The sequence below is a fragment of the Macrotis lagotis genome, chromosome X (assembly GCF_037893015.1).
Source record: "Macrotis lagotis isolate mMagLag1 chromosome X, bilby.v1.9.chrom.fasta, whole genome shotgun sequence".
NCBI lineage: Eukaryota > Metazoa > Chordata > Mammalia > Peramelemorphia > Peramelidae > Macrotis > Macrotis lagotis.
In genome coordinates this window covers 305800530-305825677 of record NC_133666.1, presented here as the reverse complement: position 1 = coordinate 305825677, position 25148 = coordinate 305800530, and the positions used below count along the sequence as shown (strand labels likewise).

The 25148-nt window shown below is 34.4% G+C and overlaps 1 protein-coding gene across 11 annotated transcripts in view; it reads left to right on the top strand.

Moving 5' to 3' along the window:
- The window catches only part of SKA1 (spindle and kinetochore associated complex subunit 1), a 136641-nt gene that overhangs the window by 11132 nt on the left and 100361 nt on the right, over positions 1–25148 (top strand). For 7 of the 11 annotated variants that reach the window (XR_012471390.1, XR_012471389.1, XM_074200368.1 and 4 more), the window contains exon 5: positions 401–570. Coding sequence is in view for 9 of the 11 variants with exons in the window: in XM_074200368.1 (XP_074056469.1) it covers positions 401–570 (170 nt within the window). In the remaining 2 variants the exon portion in view is untranslated. Of the gene's footprint in view, positions 1–400; positions 571–1547; positions 5236–11350; positions 11641–25148 lie in introns of those variants that run through there. The other 4 variants (XM_074200363.1, XM_074200364.1, XM_074200365.1 and 1 more) reach the window with 2 other exon arrangements.

Genomic DNA, 25148 nt, shown 5'->3' with positions numbered 1-25148 from the left:
AGCACTTAATATGTTAACCATTTTCTTTCTCTGCAACTACTTAAAAAGCTATTTATCAAGAAATAACCTGTCTTTTTTAAATTAGTCTTCCTTTCAGAAACAGTACTATTTTTAAAGTTCTATAAGTAAGGAGTAGAACCATTTCTATTGATGTATAAAACTTTTATTAGGAAACATGTAGACTATTGTTTTCCTTTAATCTTAGGATGCTAGAGAATCGGACTTTCATTTTGTAAGTGGTACAGAATTTTTGAAAATAAGATTATAGTGTGAAATGAGAAAATACTTTCTTATTGCTACACAAATTCAGTGATCTAATGTGAAATATTTTTCAAGGAAAATAAAATTGTGTGTAGGAAGTACTTTGTGTAAACTTTTTTATTCCTGGAATTGTTTTTAGGTATATGAAATCTCGTCTGACATACTGTCAAATTAATGATTTTATTAAAGAAATGAACAAGGCAGTGACTAGTAAATATAAAATCATAAATTTGCCAAAAAAATCTATGAATTCTTCTATCAGAAATCTGTATCATAGATTCATTGAAGATGAAACCAAGGATACCAAAGGTAAGTGAGAAAACATCTATTTCAACTACAGTTAGTATAACTTCTTAAGAAATTTGTGCTATGTACTGGTATGGGTACTTAATGTACAAGTACCTTGTTTGTAAATATTTATCATTTATATTCATGAATTTTTATAGACAAAAAAATTCCACCCATTATGATGAGTCTTTCCCAGTCTGGGCTAACAATTTGTCATCCATACTTTGAATCTTCTTACTGTGGTATGGAACCTAGGGTCATTTAAATAGTACAGTGAAGCATTGAAAGAGGACTTAAGTGGATGGAATTAATATAAAGACTTCCACAGAAGTTACTAGCCCATAAACAGTTATTAAGCTCCAGTCATATGCCAAGGCATTGTGCTAAGTTCTTAAGATAAAATATGGAAGAAAAAAAAAATTAGTCCTTGCCTTGGAGAAGCTTACATTCCAATAGAAGACAACATAAAAACACAAAGGAAGCTTAAAAGCTAGAGGGGGCAAGAGAAGAGGGTTGGAGAAGGTACTTGCTGACACGGGAGCATGGTGAGGAAATCAGAGAAGTCTAGTAGTTCAGCCATCTAAGGAAGAAAATGTTCTAAGCTGAACTACTTAAATGGAGGTTTTTGGATTTCAGGGCCCATTTTTCAGTTAGAGGAACTGGAATTTTGTGAAATGATAATGAGCTTCCTTAATGGTATAGTGGAGAATTCCAAAGTACTACAGCAAGATGTTAAGGACCCTTCCTAAATTTATTGCTTCTTAAGGACCAGTACTAAGTATTTTGTTCTTAGAATTAGTTAAATGTTAATGCATAATTATTAAATTGCCACATTAAATATTATTGCAAATTTGGTAGATTAAAAAACTTTTTTTTTACATTGTAAGAGTTCTAGTTGGACACCTGATTCTAATGGTAATGTAATATAGATTGAGAATTTTATACATTAGTAACTGATACCTGTGAAGTTAACCTTTTACAAATAAATCTCTTTTCAGGCCAATACTTTGTAGTAGAAGCTGATATAAAAGAGTTCACAAATTTGAAAGTTGACAAGCGGTTTCATGTGATATTGAATATTTTAAGACATTGCCGACGACTATCAGAAGTCCGTGGAGGAGGACTTGTTCGTTATGTTATAAATTGATAGGTTTTGATATTTTTGCTGACAATATTGTATAGACTGTTTTGTAATTCTCATTCATAACTTATGTTTTCATTAGCTTCTTTAATTTATTCTGTACTTAATAAAACTTAATTGTTCTGCATTTAATAAATATGCTGTAGGTCATAAGGAAGACTAGCCAGGAAAAATACCACTACCACTACCTAAAAGCAATTCAGATTAATCCACTCTTGATTCATTTATTTAGTGATGTCCTTTTCTTATGTGAGGATAGCTTATTAGTCAATATGATACTCCATGATCTGACCCAGTATCTCCCATTAAAGTGTTTTTAGGATGGGAACTGTGGAACTAATCCTCAAAAGAGCTATTTGGTAGTGATAAATGTGGTCATGGGTTTTATGGATTGGATCAGTTTGCCTTTTCATATCTGTTGGTCCCTTTGTATTTGTTCTTTCCCAAACTCTAAGATCAAATTACTTCATTGCATCATTTATACTGTATTAATTTAGACTGATTTCTTTGTTCTTTTTTTGCCATGTTGTTTTCTCCTAGTTTGCTTAAAGATTTTTTAAAAATCATTTTAAAGTACATTTTACAGAATTATACATGCAGTAACTGTTCAACAGTTGTAATTGATTTCTGTATAGACCTGAAACTGATGAATCAGTATTACCTTACTGGGACATGCATTTAGGATGTAGAGATCCTATTAAAACTTAAAGTTACGGGCTGGCTAGGTGGTGCAGTGGATAGGGCACTGGCCCTGGAGTCAGGAGTACCTGAGTTCAAGTCCGACCTCAGACACTGGGCAAGTCACTTAACCCCATTGCCTTAAATTAAAAAAAAAAGTTTAAAAAAACTTAAAAGTTGTTCTTGATATTATTTATGCTGGGATGATTGGATTTCAGGAGAATGTAAACTCCTTGAGGGCAGGGTCTATTTTGTTTTTTCTGTGTTTTTATAGTAGTGTTGGAATTTTTTTTATTACATTGAGCAGAATTTATGATGATAAATTTGGAAAGGAAATACTTAGGGTTGGTCATAAAAAATTGACTTGGAACATAGGTAGCATTTGTATTACATCCTCAAAAGTTGGATCATTTGAACAGCAAGGAGGAAATGAGAAGAGGTTTATGAATTATATCTAAAGTGTTGGGGGTTTTTGGACTGTGGCATATGAAATCTTAAGTATTTTTGGAGAGCCTCAATTTCCATGATAATTGTTTAAAAAACTTTTCTAAAAGCAAGAATTTTAAATTCCTCTCATTCTTAGCTTATGCTTTTTCTCTCTCCATGGAAGAGGATCTGAAGAAGCATACTTACTTTGACCCCAATTCTTAACTATATTGAAGAACTAGTTAGTAATATCTAAGGAACAAGAATCCTAAGAGAAACTGACCATCTATTCTAAGATAGGACATTGGATGTGTTCCCTTATAAAGTTGTTTAATACTGTGGCCTGATAGTAATAGAATATTAGCTATTCTTTTTTAATGAAGTTTAGAACTTCTTATCTAGAATAATCATGTTCCAAGGATATTTTGAAAAATTATAGATATCATAAGTTCATTTTTATTGGATTTCTGGATAATAAGAATTTAAACTTCGATTGGAAGAGAATACATAGTTCCGGACAGGGAGAGAATAACACCTACTTCAGTAAACTCATGATTTCTTGCATTTCAACTACACTTAATTGATTCTGGAAGTTCATCTAGGTCTGAGTTATCCACAGAGGCAATTCAAACATATCTTTCTACAGTAATTGCCAACCTCAGGGCAACTAGATGCCGCAGTGGATAGAGCACCAACCCTGGAGTAGGGAGAATCAGAGTTCAAATGCAGCTTCAGACAATAATTACTCAGCTGTGTGACTGAGTAAGTCACTTAATCCAATTGCCTTGTTAAAAACAAAAAAAAACTGCCTACCCCCAGGAAAATGACTTTTCCTCAGATCCTCTCCCATGTGCTATCTTTTTATGCCTACAAAGGTGATAGAAAAGCTTCTAGTGACTCAATACCCAACTTGCAATTGTTAAATCAAGGAAGTTGATGTTCTCCATAACTTTGTAGACAAGATGAAGTATGGGACTTGGTAATTGTATGATTGGATTCAAACTTGTTCAACAATTGTAGTCAAAAATATTGAGTCAGCTATATCTTGGAACCCCATATCCTCATTCTCATTCTGTCATTTTTTTCCACTTTCAAATGGGTAGGCTTACACCTGGACCCCTCACTACCCATTTTTGCTTTGCTTCACTTCACTTTCTGAAAAGGTCCTAAGGATGAATATGTTCAGAGATGATTTTGTGAATTCTAGAGATCCTGGTTCCTGTAACTGTAGTTGGCTAGTGGTAAAGGAAACTTCCTCATCAAAAAGTAAATTTTTTTTGTAAATTTTAAACAAGTACGAAATGAAAAATAAAAACACTTCCGTTTACCTAACAGACCTCAAGAGTAGTGGATTCAATATAAAACAATTTCCATTTCAAGAAAACCTATATGATAAATACTAGATATTGTTTTCAAACTGCCCAGTTTCCTTGTTGGTTTATTTTTGTTTCCACTGTGCACTTTTTTCTCTTCTACCCAAAGAAGGCTACAATTAAGCCTGGATAAATAATATGTGTGTGTATATATATCCACCTATACATAGTTAGCTATAGATATACACATATACACATACAGACATACATATATGGTCTTTTATAAGACCATACTATGCTAATTTTCATCTGTCATCTGCTTCTCTGATGGTAGATAGCATCTTCAAGAGAAAGAGTCCAAACCCTGCTTGTTAGAAAAAATGAGCCAATTCATATTGTAAATTGAATACCATATTTTGGAAAGACCCTAGATATGAGCAAAAAACCTAAACTATAAATGATTTATCCTTGAAGCAATAATGGATGAGGACTGAAAAATGTAGATTAAAGAAGCTTAATTACTTGCATTAGAGTTATCAAAGCAGATTGTGCCTAGAGCAGAGGGGTTCTTTAGGGATAAGAGAGCATGTACAATGTCCTAGTCCCTTGGGCCCAGGAGTGAATTCTTGTTACGTGATAGATTGAGTCCCCCCAAAATTAGAAATTCCCCAAATGATAGAAATATTTTGTTGCATTACTCAAATTCAATTGATCTCACTTTTTCAGACACAAAACTGTAGTTCCTATTTCTGTGCTTTTATACATAAAGGCTATGTACATGCTCCCTACAGCCTAGTCCTGGAATACACCCCTTATCTCTGCTTCTTAGAATCCCTACTCTTTTTCAAAATTGAGATTGTTTCCTATATGAAACCTCTTCTAATCTTCCTCAATTGCTACAGGATCCATTCCTTCCCCAAATTATCCTCTACTAGTATATTATTTAACAATGTGATGTCTCAACAGAATGGAAGCTCTCTGTATATAGGAATGATTTAATTTTTGTCATTGTATCTACTATATCACAGAGCCTGATACATAAGTTCTTAATAAATACTTGTTTGAATGATACAGTATAACTTGCTTTATAAGGAAGCTTATATAAATTAAACTTTGTAAGTGGATTGATATTGTCCTCTGGAAGTGCTCTATTGTTCTATATCAAATTCTTTTACAAATGGAGAATTCTTTTGTAATGCAGTGTCTAATCAAATTAATCTTGTATACATGTGTAAATTATTATGTTGGTTTGATAACATTCTAGACTAAATATGGTTTTAGCTACCACTTAGGTGAAGGTTTGCTGATTTTTTTTTGTAAGATAGGAGAATTATATCTGGATCTCACAAGTATTATTAGTCTGTTCTTTCTGGAAACAGTAGAAATTGAGGAATTTGACTTTATTATGACTATTTGATCACCACTTCCTTCTACAATAGCAAAATAGGAAAGCTGCAGTGATGGGACTTCATTACCATTATCTTATTCAAAATAGTTTTTTGGGTTTTTTTTAGATTTTTGCAAGGCAATGGGGTTAAATGGCTTGCCCAAGGCCACACAGCTAGGTAATTATTAAGTGTTTGAGGCCACATTTGAACTTAGGTACTCCTGACTCCAGGGCTGGTGCTCTATCCACTGCGCCACCTAGCTGCCCCAAGAATAGTTTTTAAAATACATATATAGTTAGAAAAAGAAAAATATTAAAGACAGAATATAAAATGTGTTACTCAGTTTGATATAGTCACTCAATTTGATATAGCCTGTATCTGTTGAAGAACCTTGGAAAAAACCTAGCATCCTTCTTCCTTTGCTGTGGTCTGTTTTCTTCTTAGTGCAGTAAAACCAAGAAAGTTGCTATATTTTGGTCTGTTATTGTGCTAATTATAGCAATAACTGCTGTTCCAACATCTGTTTAGTCAGCAGCTAGTGGTACCTACCTGCTGTTCTTTCTATCTTATTACATCAGAAAATAACTGCCTTGAATGTCAGTTAAAAGGAAAAAGTAAAACAAGGTTGAAGTTAACCAATAGAATGATATAAATTAAAAAATTAATCCCTTTCATATGAAACTGTGGAATAATCTGTGGCCCTCATTTTATTTTGTTTTTGTACAGAATAAAATAACCAAGTTATATATAGTTGCCTTTTAAAATGTCATGTTAGATTTATCATAGGTTCATAACTATTCTATCTTTAATACCTACTCCATATAAAAATACCTCGAAGGCAGAGGTCAAGTACAGACTATATTTTGCTTTTTAATGTTTTTTTTCAGAATTATATATTGTGAAAACTTTAGAATTCATTTTTACAGGATTTTGAATTACAAATTTTTCTTCTTCCATTGCCCTCCTCTGAAAATGGTTGACAATTTGATATAGTTTATCAGTTTATGTAAAACATTTCCATATTAGTCTGTTTTGGATACAGACTATAGTTTAAATTCAGCTTTAACTTACTAAAGGTTGTTAATGGATCCATTAAAAATTTTTTTTAAGTTGTATTCCAATCTTTTCTCTGTTAGACTGTCCCTGTTTTAGTCATTCTGGCAGCTGGTGTCAATTAAGAATGTTCATATTATCTGGGGTAACTTAGGCAGTAGAAGTCTAGTTGAGTGACTTGTACAATTCATTCACTCATGGATTTAGGATACTATCTTTATGAAAGCCATTACAAAGCCAAAACAAAAAATGACTCCAGCTATCTCGAAGTTTGCTTTCTACTGAGGAAACATAACATTTACACAGATAAGATCATACAGACAATTTGTAGAGTGTATGCTAGTAATAGGAATCAGGAAAAGCTTACTGTAGGAAATGGGATGTAAAGTGAACCTTAGAAAAATGTAAGAATTTTAGTAGTCAGAGTTGAAGAGGGAGTATATTTCATGTGTGTGGGGTAGCTTATGCAAAGACACAGGTTAATTGGGCTAATTGGGTTAAGAGGTAGAATCAGGAGTAATCCTAGAAAGGCATGTTAGACTTTCAATATCAAGCTTAAGAAATGCAGGAAAGGTGCCAACTTGTAGTAGAATGAATTTCTTCTATTGGAAGTTCTCTAGACTAATGAAATGACAAGTTTGTTCCCAATCTCATGTTTTTAATGATTTATAGATTTAAAAATATTTTAACAACAGTTGTCACCATGTAGCTTGTTGCTCTTGACTTGTCTTCTTCAACTAGCTTTATCATTTTTTTTTCAAACAAATACAGAAATGGATCTATGATCTCTTTATCTTAAGACAGAAAATGGTGGGGGTGGGGGTGGGAAGCTAGGTGGTACAGTGGATAGAGCACTGGCCCTGGAGTCAGGAGGACCTGAATTCAAAATCTGTGTGACCTTGGACAAGTCACTTAACCCCATTGCCTTAAATAAAATCTAAAAAAAGACAATATGGAGTCACAGACTCCTGAGTAGGGAAGTGATATGCTAGCTAAATGAGTGGTAGATTGAAGAGAGGAGAGATTGAAAACTGGACAAGTAGAAGTCTAACATATATTAATAGTTCAGAAGAGAATTGATGAGAACTGGATTTGTTCAGGAGAGATGCTGTGGAGATGTGGGTAAATTGATAAGATCTGGCAACTAATTGAATATGGAGAAGGATGAAAGTGAAGAGCTGAGGATAAATTATAAAACTGACACTGGAACTGACAGAAATAAATGTGAAGAAGGGGTTGGTTAGTTGAGAGATTGGGAAAAGGTAACAGATTATCAGTTTCATTTGGAATATTCTGAATTTAAGATAACTTTGGAACAGCCAGTCAAGCTAATCAAATCAGAATGAAGTTCTAGAGATAGACTAGGGCTAGATATATGGGTCCGAGAATCCTCTGCACAAAGATAATTGAATCCATGCAGAGTGATGAGATTGTCATAAGAAAGTTTGTATAGTCAGGAAAAAAGATCAGGATAGAACCTGGGAATTAACCATAATTAAAGGGTGAGACCTAGATAATGATCATCCAGCAAAGGAGACTGAGAAGTAGTCAGACAGGTGGGAAGGGGTACCAGGAAACAGCAGTGTCATGAAACCAGAGACTGATCAGCAGTGTCAAATTATGCAGAGAAGTGTAGAAGTTTGAATTCAAGTCATTGAGGAGAGGAATATGTCTTCTAGTAGGTTTGGAAACCAATATATAGCATAAGGGATCGAGAAGTGAAAGAGGAAGACGACATTTGTAGGAATCCATGGAAGGGAAGAAGATATAGGGAGATAGTTTGAGGGGGCTGAGGCAAGTGAAGATTTTAAGACTTCTGAACTTAAAACACTAAATAAAAATTCCCATTCATACATCAGAACACACAAAGAAGATTGTGTCACCATGAACCTCTTCCATATTAGTTGCTTTTTAAGAAAATGTAATTCTACATGTTTCTTTTAAAACTGCCCTTGCTTATCTGTGCTTTCTCTTGAGTTTCCTTCTGTTCATTTAAAAAATTTCAATGGCCTCTTCTTTTTTAATATCACTATTGCTAAACTTCCTTATCCCAATTAAAAAAACATTAAAAAAGCAAAATAATCCTTAATCAAATCAAACAAAATGAATGCACATAAGGACCTTGACTAAAAATGTGTATTTTGATATCTTGTGTCCAATATTTCTCTGTTAAGAGATTGAGTAAGAGATTTCACATAGGTCCTCTGGAGAAATTGGTGGTCATTGCTTTGATCAGAATTCTTAGTGCTTTGATTAAAGTTCTTAGAACTTTATAAGTTGTTTTTCCTTACAGTGTTGTTGTCCTTGTATAAAATGCCTTCCTTGTTCTTATTTTTCTCAATGGCAATTCATACTACCTGGAATTCTCTGAGATTTCTTTTGATAATTTTTATGGGGCAATAGAATTCCATTATATTATTACATCAGAATTTGTTTTGTTATTTCCCAATTGTCTACAAGCAATCTAAGGCATCCCTTCTGTTCCTAATTATTTCCTTTTTTCTCTCCTACACCCCTTCTCTTTAAGAATCAGGAAATTTGTTTTATCTGAATGTATTCTGTCCTCAGTATCATCCTCCGTCTTAAACTATAGCTCCCTTCTTTCCCTATGTTTACCTATTGAGTTTGATGTATTTTCACACAATCTCGTGTGTGTGTGTGTGTGTGTGTGTGTGTAGTTCAGGGAATAGAGTGCTGGACCTGGAGTCAAGAAGACCTGAATTCTTACTTTTTTCCTATAGGGATTTTCTATCTTTTTTCATTTTTCTTGGCATTTATTTTCCTTGTGGAAAATCCATTTTTTTTCTTTGAATCTCTGTAGTCATTATTAGGGGAGTCAGTCCTTTTAGGCAGTTATCTCTAGATCTATGATATGAATTATATTAATAATATTTATTAATAGATTGATAATATTTTATTTGTTTTCCAATTATATACAATAATAGTTTCTACCAACATTTTTTGTAAAGGTTTTGAATTTTACAATTCCCCCCCCCCACCCCCCCATAGAAGTCAGTCTGATAATCTTTACATTGTTTCCATGCTATACATTGATCAAAATTGAATGTGTTGAGAAAGAAATCATAATCCTTGAGGAGAAAATATAATATTAGAGATAGCAAAATTATGTAGTACATAAGACACTTTTTTTTTAAAAATTGAAGGTAATAGACTTTGGCCTTTGTTTAAACTCGAGTCCTTTCTCTGGATACAGATAGTATTCTCCATTGCAGATACTCTAAAATTGTCCCTGATTATTGCACTGATGGAATGATCAAGTCCATTAAGACTGATCATCACCCCCATGTTGCTGTTAGGGTGTCCGATGTTCTTCTGGTTCTGCTTGATAGTGATTTATTCACATTTCCAGATTGAGTTTTAGAATTGAGGGTTTTTATGAGCCCCAGGATATAATGAAAGGGTCAACTTTGCTAGTGCTGAACCCAAAGAGCGAGACAGAGACCAAAATTTGATAAGTTTGGAGATCTTTAATTTCTCGGGGACTGCCTAGGATGAAGAGTACCCAAATCAGATAGTCCCTGAGTGTTCAGGGGATAAGGTTTTTACAGTATTTTGAGTGGGGAGGGGGTACTGAGAGCAAGCAGGATATAGAAGCAAAGACAGCAGTTAGATATATTTTCTTATACTACAAACATATGTAAACATATGGTTCAGTGTAGATAGGGGGCTAGACAGAGTGGGAAAGGGTCAGGGTCTTTGTGTTATGTCTGAACATGTTTCCTGAGATGGAGGGAGTCATGTATTCATGAGTTTCCCACAGGTTTGAGTCAAATTTACTTTCTTATGGTTCCAGTTGCATCTGGGGAAGGAGAGGCAGTCCTGGGAGGAAGCAGGAATTTTACAGATATAGCAAGATAATTAGGCTAACAAAGGTGCGTTGTGAATCTTAGACAAATTTGTGGTATATCTGTGACCCCCAGAATCAAGCATTTGGATCCTGTCAGATTATTTTCAGACCCAAAGGCGCCTATCCAAAGTTGTATTTCTGAGGAGTTTCTCAGGGCCCAGAAAGGTGTCAAGGACCCCTTCACAGGGATTACACAAATATTGATATTGAACTTCACTAGGAGTTGACCTAGCTCCTTGAGCTTCCTGCACTAATGTTCACCCAGGATTAAGCTTCAGGGTCTTTAAGGTTCAAACCTCTGAATCTTGAGGGGTCTCTATAGCATCTCCTAACAGAATGATGGGGTCTTGGAACCTATAGATCAGGGATTTTCCTAAGTGCTTCCCACCACTTTAGTGACTACAGATCCCTATGGCTTCCAAGCCATACCCTGGAACTTTCTGACTAACTTTTCTAGAAGGGCTAGTTTTTGTTGCTTCAGACTCAGGACCCTGCAGTCTGTATGTGTTTCAAATCCATTTATGCATGCTAGGCTGCCCACTGAGTTGTTCACCTTTGCTATTTGCTAGCCTTGGCTTTGTTGGGGACAGTCTTTCTTTTGTAGATTCATCCAGGAGGTGATCAGTGGATTTTTTTCTCTTTTTACTTTGCCCTCTAGTTACTTATGGATAATTTAAATGTATGATTTCTTGAAATCTAGTGCATAAAGTATAAAGACTTTTTCTTTTTTTAAAAATCATGGTTTTCAGAGAGTCCAGTAATTAATTATTCTCCTTGACCAATTTTCCAGGTCAGTTTGTTTTTGGTATTATATATTTAAAATTTTTCTTTTGTCTTTGTTGCTTTTTTCCTTGCCTCTCCCTTGGTATTATTATTATTATTATCATTATCATCATCACTATCATTTTTATCATTATTATTTTGTTTTTTATAGTTCCAGAGTTTTGTCTTTGGCAAAGAAAACAGAAGCAAAATAAATATTGAGGAACTGTACCACCTCTCGATATCATCATCTCATCCATCTGAGCATCTTCTTAATCATCCTCCTTTTTCCAACATATCTAAAAACAAATAAAACTACCCACTTTTGTTGACTTTAGCTTCTCTCAGTAGCATCAAATTATTCTGAGCATCAGCACTCCAAATAATGCCCGTTCTTCTCTCTTCCGCACATCTTTTTTTTTATTTTAATTTTTATTGTTCAGGACTGGAAAAATATCATCAAACATGATAAGTTCCATATCTACAGAAAAGAGAATAATATTGTATAGGAAATATAGACTTTTGTATATAGCTTTCATTGTAAAGAATGACTCATTCAAAGTTAATTTCAAAGTCCTCCTTGCCAGTGTCTTTTTCTGAACCTCTTTCTGTTCTCTTCTATGCATCAGAAAAATTCCTGACCACTTTTTTCTTCTTTTTGGGACATCCATTACTGTTCCCCATCATTCATCCTAAAATATCATTTCCCAAATTAAAAAAAAAAATCAAAACTCCCTTGCAACAAATAAGCATAGTTGAGTAAGACATGCCATATAAGAAAAATGTGTGCCTCATATCATTTCAAAATCTAACCCAAGTGAGTACTCTATATTGAACTCTTAAGGTAACTTTTTCCTTCTTGGTGAAATTGTTAGCCTCTATGTCTTTAGAATTTTTTCTTGGCAGACTTCCATTTTTTCCCAATTAATATTTTATTTTACTTTTTCTCATTACATTATGAAAGTTTTTCAGCATTCATCCTCATGTGTATACATATTTATAAATTACATAATTTCCTTCCACCTTCCCTTCCCACCCTTCTCCCCTCAGCAGTGAACTATCAGATGAATATTGTACATATGCATTTATATCTAACATTTTCAGATTAGGCATTTTCTATATAGGAATTAGGACTAAGGGAAAAGAACTATGAGATAAGAAGGAAAAACATAAGAGAAATTTTAAAAAAGTGATCATAGTGATGCAGAGAAAACTGGGCATGGGAGTGATGAGATCAGTTGGAGACAAATTTTGTAAATCTTTTGTTCACATTGTAAAGAGAATCTTCCTTTATCACCTAATTTAGGCCACACCTGAGGGCCTGACCTTCAACTTGGATTGCATTGTTTTTCTGAGGCAGCCAGGGAGCACAGGCCCTGGAAGACCACCCAAAAGAGACCCCCCTCCCCAAAAGGTAAAATCTCCAGTGAGGGACTTGGGTCACTCCCAGGGAGAGAACTTAAGGAGGAGAGAGGGACACCACCCTCTTCGACCTTCCAGTCTTCCTGCTCAACCCTGGTCAGCTGGTCTGGCCAAATTCAATCAGCAATCCATGTGATCTTCTCTTAAAACTCTTTTTAACTTTTCTATGCCTTTCTAAATATGCTGTAACTTCCTTTAGTAAATCTCTATTTTCTTTCCAAAACCTGCATTCCCGAATCTGAGTAGTGATTCTTTGCAGGGCAGAACTGGACCCAAGAGATAAATCAGCAGCTACAATAGTGTCCATTCAGACTCTAGGCTTTTTTTTTGCCTTGGTTTGGTTTTTCTTCCTCTGGACGTGTATAGCATTGTCCATAACAAGTCTCCCAGGGTTGTTCTAGCTCTCTGAACTGCTGAGAGGAGCTGCATCCATCAAGATTTATCAATTCACAATGCTATTGTTAATGTGTCCAGTGTTCTCTTGGTTCTGCTCCATTCACTCAGCATCAGTTCCTGTAATTTGTTCCACGATTCTCTAGAGTACAGCTGTTCATGGTTTCTTATAGAATAATAGTACTCTATAGCATTCATATTCCATAATTTGTTGAGCCATTCCTCAATTGGTAGGCATCCCCTCAATTAACAATTTTTTACCACTGCAAAAAAAGGCTGCCATGAATATTTTGGAATATGTAGGACTTTTCCCACTTCTTATGATTTCTTCTGGATAAAGGCCTAGTATTGATATTGCTAGGCCAAAATGTATGAACAGTTTTATTGCTCTTTGGGCATAGTTCCATATTGCTCTCCAGTGGTTGGATTAGTTTACAACTCCACCAACAGTGCATTAATATCCCAATCCTCCCACAACCTCTCCAACATTGATCTTTGCCCTTTTTGTCATCTTAGCCAATCTAATAGGTGTGGAGTGGTACCTCAGTTGTTTTAATTTGTATTTCTCTAATCAGTAATGATTTGGAGCATTTTATCATGTGATTTTATATATAGCTTTAATTTCTTTGATAACATCAGTTGGGAATGATTTGTAACCTGACAGATTTGATTCAGTTCTCTTTATATTTTACAAATGAGACCTTTATCAGAACCTCTAATTGTGAAAATTGTTTTCCAGCTTTCTGTTTTCCTTCTAATCTTGGCAGCATTTTTTTATTATTTTAATTTAATATAGTCAAAATCATCCATTTTGCAATTTATAATGTACTCTATTTTTTATTGGGTAATAAATGGAGCAACAGAGTATTTCCTGATTTGATGATTGATCTGTAGTATCACCCTTTATGTCTAAATCCTGTACCTGTTTTGATCTTATTTCATATGGGGTGAGAGATGTGGGTCTATGCCTAGTTTTTGCCATGCTATTTTCCAGGTTTTCTTGCAATTTTTGTCAAATAGAGAGTTCTTATCCCAGAAACTAAATGTCTTTGGTTTATTAAACAGTAGATTACTAGTCATTTACTATTGTTTCTTTTGAACCTATCTTAATCCCTTGATCCATTACTCATTTCTTAACCAATACCAGGGCAGTTTTGATGACTGCTGCTTTATATTATAGTTTTAGATCTAGGAGAGCAAGGCTGCCTTCCTTTGCATTTGTTTTATCAGTTTCCATAATATTTTTGATCTTTTGTTGCTCCAATTTTGTTACTGTTTTTTGGGGCTTGGTAGTTTGCTTGGTATGGCACTGAATAAGTAATTTAATTTGGGTAGAATTGTCATTTTTATTATATTAGCTTTACCTAACCACGAGCAATTGACGTTTTTCCAGTTGTTTAGATCTGACTTCATTTGTAGGAAAAATGCTTTGCAATTGTATTTATACATTTTCTGGGTTTGTCTTGGGAGTCTTGAAGGCTTCCTAACCAGGCTCCTGGCATTAAGACTTGTCTTTCTTCTAAACCCTCTGTAATCTGCTTTCCCCAAATCTATTAAGCTTGTGAGTTTATTTTCCACTTTTCTTGGTCACTTCACTTTTTCCTTTATTTCCACCGAGTGGAATATTTCCAATAAAACCATTTCACATTTAATATTCCTAGTGAAGTCCTCTCAGGGTTAAGAAATATTAAAGAAAGAGCAAACTATTATTCTTAAACATTTTCCTAGAAGAAAGCCCATTGTATTCCAAACAGGTGACTGACTCTCCTAACTTTTGGTAAGACTACTTTTACTGACTACTAGAAGGATAGTAGACTTTTTTCCCCATGAGACAAAGCTTGCATTCCAAAGAAGCTCATAAAACTCCCCTTGTTTGATGTTAAGTAGACTGTTCCTAGACCTTTCATTCCAAGACAAGTTACATTACTTCAATAAGATAGTTATAATCCTGAAGGTTATTTTCACCATCTGGATGGTGAGATAATATTTTATGAAATCCTTTCATTCTTTTCTTTGTTGCTGGGGTAGATTTTCACAAGTAGACTGTAACTCTGAAGGCTAACCAATGAGTCGACAGAGAGGGATGATAGGGAGGAAGAGGGGGATCTTGATAATCTTGCTTGACTGTCAATTCGGGGCAGCTCCTTGATCTTCACTACCTTTTGTGAGACTTAGAGTGTGCCCTTTTCTCCAGAAAAGCCAAAATAAACTTTTTTTTTTCCTGCTCAGAGCAGTCTCTATATTTTTAAGTGGATTTTTATCCCACACACTACCTTTACAACCAATTGCTGACTACTGGGGAGAATTTGATCCAGAGAGAATTCCTCATTATACCTTTATCTATCTTCTGGTGGCATAGTGGATGAAATCTTGAATCTGTAGTTAAGACCTGAGTTCAAATCCAGTCTTAAAGGCTTACTAGCTATGTGACCTTAGACTGGTCATTTTACTCTGCCTCAATTTCCTTATCCATAAAATGAGCTGTAGAAAAGAAATGCACACCAGTTATTGCACTGACAATAAATTAACTTGAAAAGGCTACATATCAAAACTAAAGTATGGGGAAATTTGGTGCAAGACTTTTAGTTTGCATTCAGTGAAGCCTTTGGTCTAACATGACCAAGAAAATAGAGATTCTCTACCAGCCAGCCCCACACCATCCACATATAGAACTATCAGTTATAGCAAATAGAGACATTTTGAATGTTAAGTTCACTTATTTTTGTAGTGTACTTTCCACATACATCATGAGGTTTTTGCACATATTGCCAGATAGCTCAGTATTTATGAAACTCCAAAGTAATATGTGAGAATGAAGTAGATTACTAGATTGCCAAACAAGGTCTACAGAGCTGTTGTGCTGACCTCATTGTTGTATGTTTGTGAAACCTGGACAGTCTACTAGTGCCAAGCCAGGAAACTGAATTGTTTCCATTTGAATTGTCTTAGGAAGATTCTGAAGATCACCTGACAAAAATAAGGTCCTTTCTTGAACTAAACTGCCTGGCTTTTAAACTCTACTGAAGAGAGCACAGCTCCAGTGAACTGATCATGTCTGAATGCTGAACACATATTTGCCTAAAAGACTAGTTTACTCAGAGCTCACACAAGGCAAACTCTTCTCATGGAGGTCAAAAGAATTGACATAAAGAGACTCAAGGTCTTTCTGAAGAATTTTGGTATTGACTGTGAGGTATGGGAGACACTAGCACAGGACTGTCCAGAACAAAGAAGGCTCTGTGCTCTCTGAGCAAAGAAGAATTGTAGTAGCTCAAAAGAAACACAAGAGCAAATTTGGAGATCACTCCACATGAACTATAGTGCCCAACCTGTGTGAGAGCCTTCCATGTTTGTATTGGTCTCATCAGTCACAATTGGATACTTGTAACTTGATACTCCCAACATACTAATGTCATTTTGGTCCTCTTTGAGCACAAAAGATATCACCAGATTTTTTTTTAAATATATGAATAAAATTTAGAATTATTTTGGGGAGAGTAATATTCTCTTTCTCCAGGAGGCACAGTTGCTTCATTACTATTTGGTAGGCATCCTTTTGACTGATTAAATACTGGAATAACCATCAAGGTAAACTGTAGAACATCTAATTCCTGAAGATCCTTAAAAACAATACTGATAATTCTTCATTGATTTAAATATTCATATTCTTCATGGTAAGAGGCAGTAAAGGGTTAGAAAAATTTAAAACTCATAAACTTGTAGAGGATATATGTTGAAAACTACCTTTGCATATAAATTTTTATAAACTAAATAAAAATAAAAATTCAAAACCTAAGGCAAAGAGGAGAAAGAGGTAGTGAAGAGTTGGACTCAGAGCAAGGAACACCTATTTAAGTCCTTCCCACACATACCAACTGTGTGACCCTGGGCAAGTCAGTGAACTTCTTGATACCCTAGACAACACTAAAAGTACAAATTACAAGAGAAAGTGACAATATATGTTAATAAAGGAAATTTCCTCTAACAATGAAGATCTAGTACTTATCCCTATACTTTATCGTATAGGGTATAGACAACTTTATTTCATTCAGTTTAATCCAACAAATTATGTTTTGTCATGATAGCATCTAACAAAATGCCCTCTTACATGTTATTATCTATCCAGGCCTCTTTCTCCCTCTCCTCTGAGCAAAGTGGGGAAAGGAACAAGCATCTATTAAGTCTCTACCACAATTCTAAAAGCACTTAATAAATATTATCTCATTCAATCCTCACAGCAACCTTGTGAAGTAAATTCTTCTATTATTCCCATTTCATAGTTGAGGAAACTAAGGGAGACAGAGGTTAAGTGACTTGCCCAGCATCACAAAGGGCTTAATTTTTAATCTAGTTGTAAGGTTAGACATGTATACATAGAATTATAATACAAATTAGAAAATGATTAATTGGATGAGAGCTTAGATTTGAAAGGAAAAAAAGAAAGGACATTTCTAGTTTATCAGGAAAATTTACATGGAAGTGGTATCACTGAGCTGATCATCAAAGAAAAATGATCTTAACAGGAGGTCAATGAATTTGGGAGTTGGAGGAAGAGTCTATTTCATGCATGAAATATGTTGGGGTTTTTTCTTTTTTTGTTGATTTTTGTAAGGCAGTGGGGTTAAGTGGCTTGCCCAAGGCCACACAGCTAGGTAATTATTAAGTGTCTTGAGGTTGAATTTGAACTCAGGTCCTCCTGACTCCAGGGCTGGTGCTTTATCCACTGCACCACCTAGCTGCCCCCTGTTGGGGGGTTTTCCTCCCAAAAACATGGGTAGGAGAAACAGGATAAGAGCTGCTTGTCAGTTCTTTGATAATCCCTCCACATTATCTATTTGATCTATGCACCATCCAGTTAGCTACTAGGGTAGGAGCTAGCCCCTGGGAACTTAGAATTAAGGAAGATAACCCCCTTCTGTAGTTTCCCATCCATCATACATTCTTAATACATTAATTCATTTGGAGACCCTATGAACAACTCCATGTGGAGCTGAAAGTAATAAAAGCATTATTAATCCCCCATTTTACAGATGAGGAAACTCTGATTTGTATCATCTAATAAGTGGTAGAGTTAGGACATGAGACCAGGTTTCTTCAATACATGTCCAACTTTTCACTATACCATGTTGTCTATTCATTTTAAAATATGTTGTCAACTGGTCCTGACTCAGGAGAATTCTCTGGAAGTTATGTTCCACATTAGAAAAGAATGAGACACTTGTGTGTCATTCAATAATTAATAAAAGGAGGTTAGTTCTAATATGGGAAGGATATGTAACTTAATTCAACTGAATTGCCATCATGATCCATCAGCCAAAGTTTGGAAAGCTTCTGAAACTTTTTCTTATAGCTATTTTGTACTAGGCAACCATGAAGTGATGTCAGCTGCTCAAATGTTTAGTTTCCTGAGCCAATTAAAATTTAATGGTAGTTTCAATGCCTTTTAACAAAACATTAGTCTAATTTGCGTGGAAGTGGAGGTTGCGTCCACTTCAGCATACATTAAATACTCAAATCGTTTATATTTTAGGAAGATTCCTATAAGGTAAGAATTTAAAATATGGAGAACAGAGTCTTAGGAATTGTATTTCCAGGATAATGGTAACTTTTCTAATGTTTAGTCCTTGATCATGCTGTTCAGTCATTAAAAACAAAAAAAAAATCATTGCCAATCCTTCATCTTTCCCAGTTCTAATTATTTTTTGCTGAAGTGGATAGCTGAATGAATGGTATATTTTGTGGACATGATAAAGTGGTTTAGTGGCAATGGTTTGGAGTTTCTACTCTTTGAATTGGACTAATGATTTACCTTTCATGACCAAGTTGTTTCTTCCCTAGTAGAATGAAATCTTCTTGAGGACAGGTATTGTTTTGCCTTTGAAGATCCAGTGCCTAGCACAGTAGAACAGGAATGTTTTGATTGTTATTAGCTTGATTTTCACCCAAGTAACTTCTTTTATCATTAAAACCTTTAGTGAAATAATTTTCATCATATTCATAAGTTAGAATGCAAAAATGAGGAGAACATGGAAGTTTCAATTTAGTCTCAAATACTTGATACCCCTAGCTGTGTGACCTTGACCAAGTCACTTAATTCTGATTACCTCACATCCAGGGCCATCTCCAATCATCCTGATTCATATCTGGCCATTGTATCCAGATGACTCTGGAGGAGAAAGTAAAGCTGGTGACTTAGCACAGCACCTCTCACTCAAATCCAATTTACATACCTGTTATGCCATCACCTCCCTGAATAAAGGACAAATGTCTTCATCATGCAAAAATGTCTAAATTTTAAAATTGATCATGTTCAAATAAATTAAGATGGAAACAAATTATGAAAATGGCCAATGTAGACAGATTTTTCAGGTCTATCCTGGTCTGAATCATTGAGAATAGATTTTTCTTTTATCTTTTGCTGAACAGCAATAGTACAATTGCATATTAATATTTTAAGTTTGGAATCAGTACAGCAGTTCAGAAACTTCAGTAATTAAATTTTCCTTTCACTCAATGGGCCAAATAAGAATCAAATGTACTTTGTTTCATAAACACAATGTTGTTATGATTAAAGAGATTTGTTGACTTAGTGATTGCTAACTATGCACTATTAAAAAGTTTTTTCATTAATAGTTTTGTTTAGAAGAAGTAATCAGATTGTTCCTTGAAAAGAAGTCTCCATTTTGTTCTTAATCAAAACTTCTTTGTGAAAATGAAGGAAAATAAGGTTAGACTGATGTATACCTTTATAGAACTGAGTTCTAGTGCTTCCTCTGCTGTTAAATCACAATATGACTGGGAAATTTCCTCTTTATCTTAGGGTCATAATATCCTTATCTGTAAAATGAGTGGATTAAACTATATTATAGAATATTAGATTTAGAAGAGACTTTAGAGATCAGCCAGAGCAGTTTCCCAACTTTACAAATGTAAACTAAAGTCCAGAGAGATAAAATGACACTTTAGAGTCATTGAATTTGTTTCCACTTATTGGCAGAATTCTAAAACACAATTACTCTTTCTTGATCCATTTATACCTTTCCTCTCTCTTCTGGCTAAACTCCCTAATAATGTCATCTATAATAATCTTTTCCCCTTACTCTCTTCTTAATTCTCTACAATTTGACTTGTGATTTCAACACTCTACCAAATTGCTCTTTGCATAATAACTAATGATCTCCCCCCCTCCCCTTTTTAAGGTTTTTGCAAGGCAAATAGGGTTAAGTGGCTTGCCCAAGGCCACACATTTAGGTAATTATTAAGTGTCTGAGACTGGATTTGAACTCAGGTCCTCCTGACTCCAGGGCTGGTGCTCTATCCACTGCCACCTAGCCTCCCCCGTAATGATCTCTTAATTGTCAAATTTAATGTTTTTTTTCCTAAATCCTCATACCTCTTGACCACCCTGCATCCACTGACACTGTTGATTGCCCTCTTTTCCTTGTTATTCTCTTCTCTCTAGTTTCCCATGACATTAAGGGAAGGGAATAAGCCTATATTAAATGCCTACTTATTAAGAGCCAGGCACTGTGCTAATGCTTTGCAAATATCTTATTTGATTTTATTTGACCACCACACTTTCATGGTTCTGTTTTTACTCACCTCATTCTTTCTCAAGTCTCCTTTGCTGACACTTCATTTAAATCCTTCCTGCTAACCTTAGCTGTGTCCCCCAGGGCTCTGTCCCTCAGGGCTCTGTCCTGGGCCCTCTTCTTTTCTCCTTCTATTTTGCTAGGTCACCTTATCAGCTAGCATAGATTTTAATTATGGTTTTTATGATAATTAAATTATTATTATTAAATATTATGATGATGATTCTCAAATCTATCTATCCTGCCTCAATCTTTCAGACATCTTGAACTAGATGTCCTGTAGACATCTTGTATTGACTTTCCTCAAAAATCGTTCTCCCAAATCTTTCCGTTAGAAACTTCTATATCATTTCCAAGGGCATTGCTATCTTCCTAATCCCCCAGGCTAGCTTCTAGATGTTGTCCCCTATTCCTCACTATCTCCTATTTTCTATATTTAATAAAGGTCTGTCACTTTTACTTTCATAACATCTCTCATATGTGCCCTCTTCTTTTCTTTGACACTGCAATCACCATGGTGTAGGCCCTTATCGTCTTATAACCTGACTATTCGAATAATCTGCTAATTAGTCTGCCTACCACAAATCTCTCCCTACTGCTGCTTACTGAATCTCTACTCAGCTTTCAAAGTGATCTTTGAAGAACAAATCTTACCCTGTCACCTCCTTATTCAATAAAATTCAGTGATCATCACTTTCAAGATCAAATACAAAATGTTTTGGCATTCAAAACCTGTTTATACACAGGTGTTTTGCATATTTTCTCCTTCATTAAATTCTGAGCTCCTTGGGAGTCAGAACTATATTTTACCTACCTTTGCTGAGGCATCACATGTTGCTTTTAATAAAGTTTTATTTACTGACTAAGATTTATGTGAACACTAGAAAAGAGAAATGGTGATTATTGCATGTTAGCATCAATTAAGCAGGAAAAATCATCTCTGAATTTTAGTTCCCTATTCAGCAATGTTACTAGTTTAATAGATCAAAATAATATGATTGCCATGGTATACACAAGTTTCTGCTATTGTCTCTCACAGCGTTGTTCTTAACAAAATCAAGCGATGTGGGGAGACGGTATAATTAGGTGGATTTGGAATCTGTCAAAGATTGAACTCAAAGACCAATATTAATGCTTGGTGTTACCTTATATAAAAGATCTTCATTCTAGTGCCAATGTGCCTTTCTCTTGCCCCTGTTCTATTCATTATCTGTCAGTGTTCTAGATAAAGACAGAGTTGGCATATGCTAATTAGATTTGAAAATGATAGGAGAAGTAGCTAATGTATTGCTTGATAGAATTTGTATCTAAATCTTGACAGGCTAGAATCTAATATAGGCTAATCTAATACAATGAAATGTGAAATAATATTTGACTTAAAAAATCAACTTAAGCTCATGAATGGGGGAGGTTAGACAACAATTGTCAATGTCAACTGTCAATAATTTTAGTATGCTATATTCTCAGCATGAATTAACAGTAAGATATGGCAACTAATAAAGTTGCTATTTTCTTAAGTTGAATAAATAGAACTATAGTGTTCAGAATGAGTGAAGTGTTACTCCATTGAACTCTGTCTTGGTTAGACCATATCTGGAATATTGTTTGTGGTGACCTGTTTATGAAAGATAATTTGCAAGTTGGAGAACATCCAAAAAGGGCAAGCTAGATTGGGAGGGGTTTCAAAACTATGGCATATGAAGGAACTGGGAATATTTTTTCCCTTTCCTTATCTTTTTTTTTTTTTAGAGGAGAAGGGAAGATTCAGCAGGGACATGCTTAGATTACTTATATCTATCTCATGGAAGTTAATTTTTTTTTAACTTCATTCCAAAGGGCAAAATTGATAGAAGGTCATTGGGTAACAAGATCACAAACTAAAAGAGACCTTAAAGACCATTGTAGGCAGGCAGATCTCAATTTAATAGCAGGAAAAAACTTTCTCACAGTTAGATTTGTCCAAAAAAGGCAGTGAGCATCTGAAGGGAACATGGGACACAGTGAGTTCCCTCTCACTGTAAGTTTTCAGAGAGATGCTGGATGATCATGGTTATGGATGCTATCTTAGAGGGAATTCCTATTTAATTAAGACCTCAACTACAAAATCTTCCCTTTCTTATTCATCTCTAGCATTTGGAATTCCTTTCTTGTCCAAGGTCTTACAAAACTAGGTAGTGATGAAAATGGAACTATCAACTAGTCCTTCTGACTGCCCAGTCCAGTGGACTTTCTACTGGATCCCACTGTAGTGTGATTCAGTTTCAACTTTCTATGGGTTCCATAATTTTATTCAAATATAGTAACAAAAAGTTTGTTATTAAACCTAATCCCAAAGCTCTTTAAATTGTATTATCCTTAACTTGTAAATAATATCACCTATAAATTATGTAATTCTTATATTGTAAGTAAAATGCCCTATGAACAAATGTTTCAGAGTATCAAATACATGGGTTGAAGTAGTTATCATTCTAGTGGGAAAAGTGTTGGTCTTGTCATCAGAAGATGTGGGCTGGAATCCTAACTCTATCACTTGGTGTCTGTATGACTTGAATAAGTTACCTTTTCACCCTTAATCCTATTTTTTCTATTTGTATAATGCAGATAAATAATAGTTATATTGCTTTCTTGGCTTAGTTGTTACAAGATTCAAAATATATAATGTGCACAAAAGCATTAAAAATTATTATTAGCCAAGGAAGGAAATTCCATTATATTAGGCATCAATAAATATTACAATCAAAATGACTTAGTAATAAGAACAAAGTAGTGATTGTACCAGTGGTCTTTCATAAAGTTTCAGGAGCAACCTTGGATTTTCTAATTTATTTAGCTTATTAAGAATAGCTATGGAGATTTCAGCAACTTGTAAATACATCATTCTAATAAAATGAAAGTAATGCAATGCTCAGAGGATAATGATGTTATATTCAACTTTCATCCTGTCAAATGCAGAAATAATAGCTTTATCTTTGAAGTATTGCCATTTGTTTCATAAATATAAAATGCTCATTTAAAGTGTAAAAAGCAGAAATTTGTAAAAGATTGAGTATCTCCCTTTCCATGTGGGAAATAATTTTCACTTTAAATAATTACTTCTCACTGGAGTTAGAAAGTATAATAAAAGCCAGGGGAAGAATATGTCCTGAAAATAATTGAGCTAAACATTCTTGGAGAAAAAAAAATGAATCTTTAAAAACAGAACTTAAAATTTCTTATTGAAGCATGATGTAGAGGAACAAACCCTATACCACTAGCAGAAGACCTAGAATTAAGTCTAAACCATAATATTTGTTTATCAATATTGTGAAAATAATCAGATCAATTCCCTGCAATAAGCCTCAATTTTTTTATCTGTAAAATGAGAGTAGTGATACTTGTACTTCCTCAATTCACAAGAATTACATCTTCATCTTTCAAATTGAAAGATGTAGAATGCCTAAATTAATAAAATAGGAAATAGGTAACCAGAGAAATACAACTAACCACAAATTAGCTACCAATGGGGAAAAATCTCTCTGTCCTAAATGGAATTTGTAAGTGAATTTTACCAAAATTTAAGGAAGCAATGCTGGATATGTTACATACTTTTCCCTCTCAATAAAAGAGAAAGACAGCACTAACAATCTTTTTATAAGACAAATTTGGTCTGGATATTCAAACCAAGGAGAGATAAAGTAAAGCAAGAAAACCATAATGTCAGTAATGAATATTATTAATTGTATCAAAACAAAACTATAGTTGTGATTCATCATGATCAAGATATAATTATGCTAGTGATTCAAGACTGGTTAAACAATAAAGAATATAATTATCAGAATCAAAATAAATATGCCAATAACTAGAGAAAAAGCCTTTGTAAAATAGTATTTATTTATGTTTAAAATTCTGAAAAGCATAGGTCTGAAATTCTTCTTTGATAATCCCAAAAGTAGTATCTAAAATTTAAAAATGGTATTTTCTGTAATGGAAAAACACTGGAATAAGGTCAGAAGAAAAATAAGAATGACTTTGTTCTTTGCTAATACTCTGTATAGTACTAGAAATGAAACACAAAGGTACTGAACACTGGCAAAAGGAAGGAAAAAAGTATCTCTCATTGCCAATTATATGGTACTTGGTTTAGAAAATCCAAATGAATTAGTAAACAAAATTATTGAGATAGCAGCTAGGTAGCACAGTGGATAGATTGCTAGGCCTGAGTCAGGAATTTAATAGCTTTGTGATTCTAGGCAAGTCACTTAAGTTTGTTTGCTTCAGTTTCCTCATCTGTTAAATGAGTTGGAGAATTGCCAGATGTAAAATCATGTTATGTTACAAAGCAGAACTACTTAAAAACTAGAGAATTATGTAAGGTGATTTAGACTAGTTAAGCAAAACCTAGAAGCAAATTAACCCAACTCTCTAATATTTGATAAATCCAAGAATACAAATTACAAAGGTGGGAGACTTTTTACTTTTTTACTACACTGGATTTATTTTTAGAAAGAGGAACTGGATTTTGGAGTGGGAGAAAGATTAATTATAGAATAGGAAATAAATAAAAATATGCAGTTTTGTTAATTA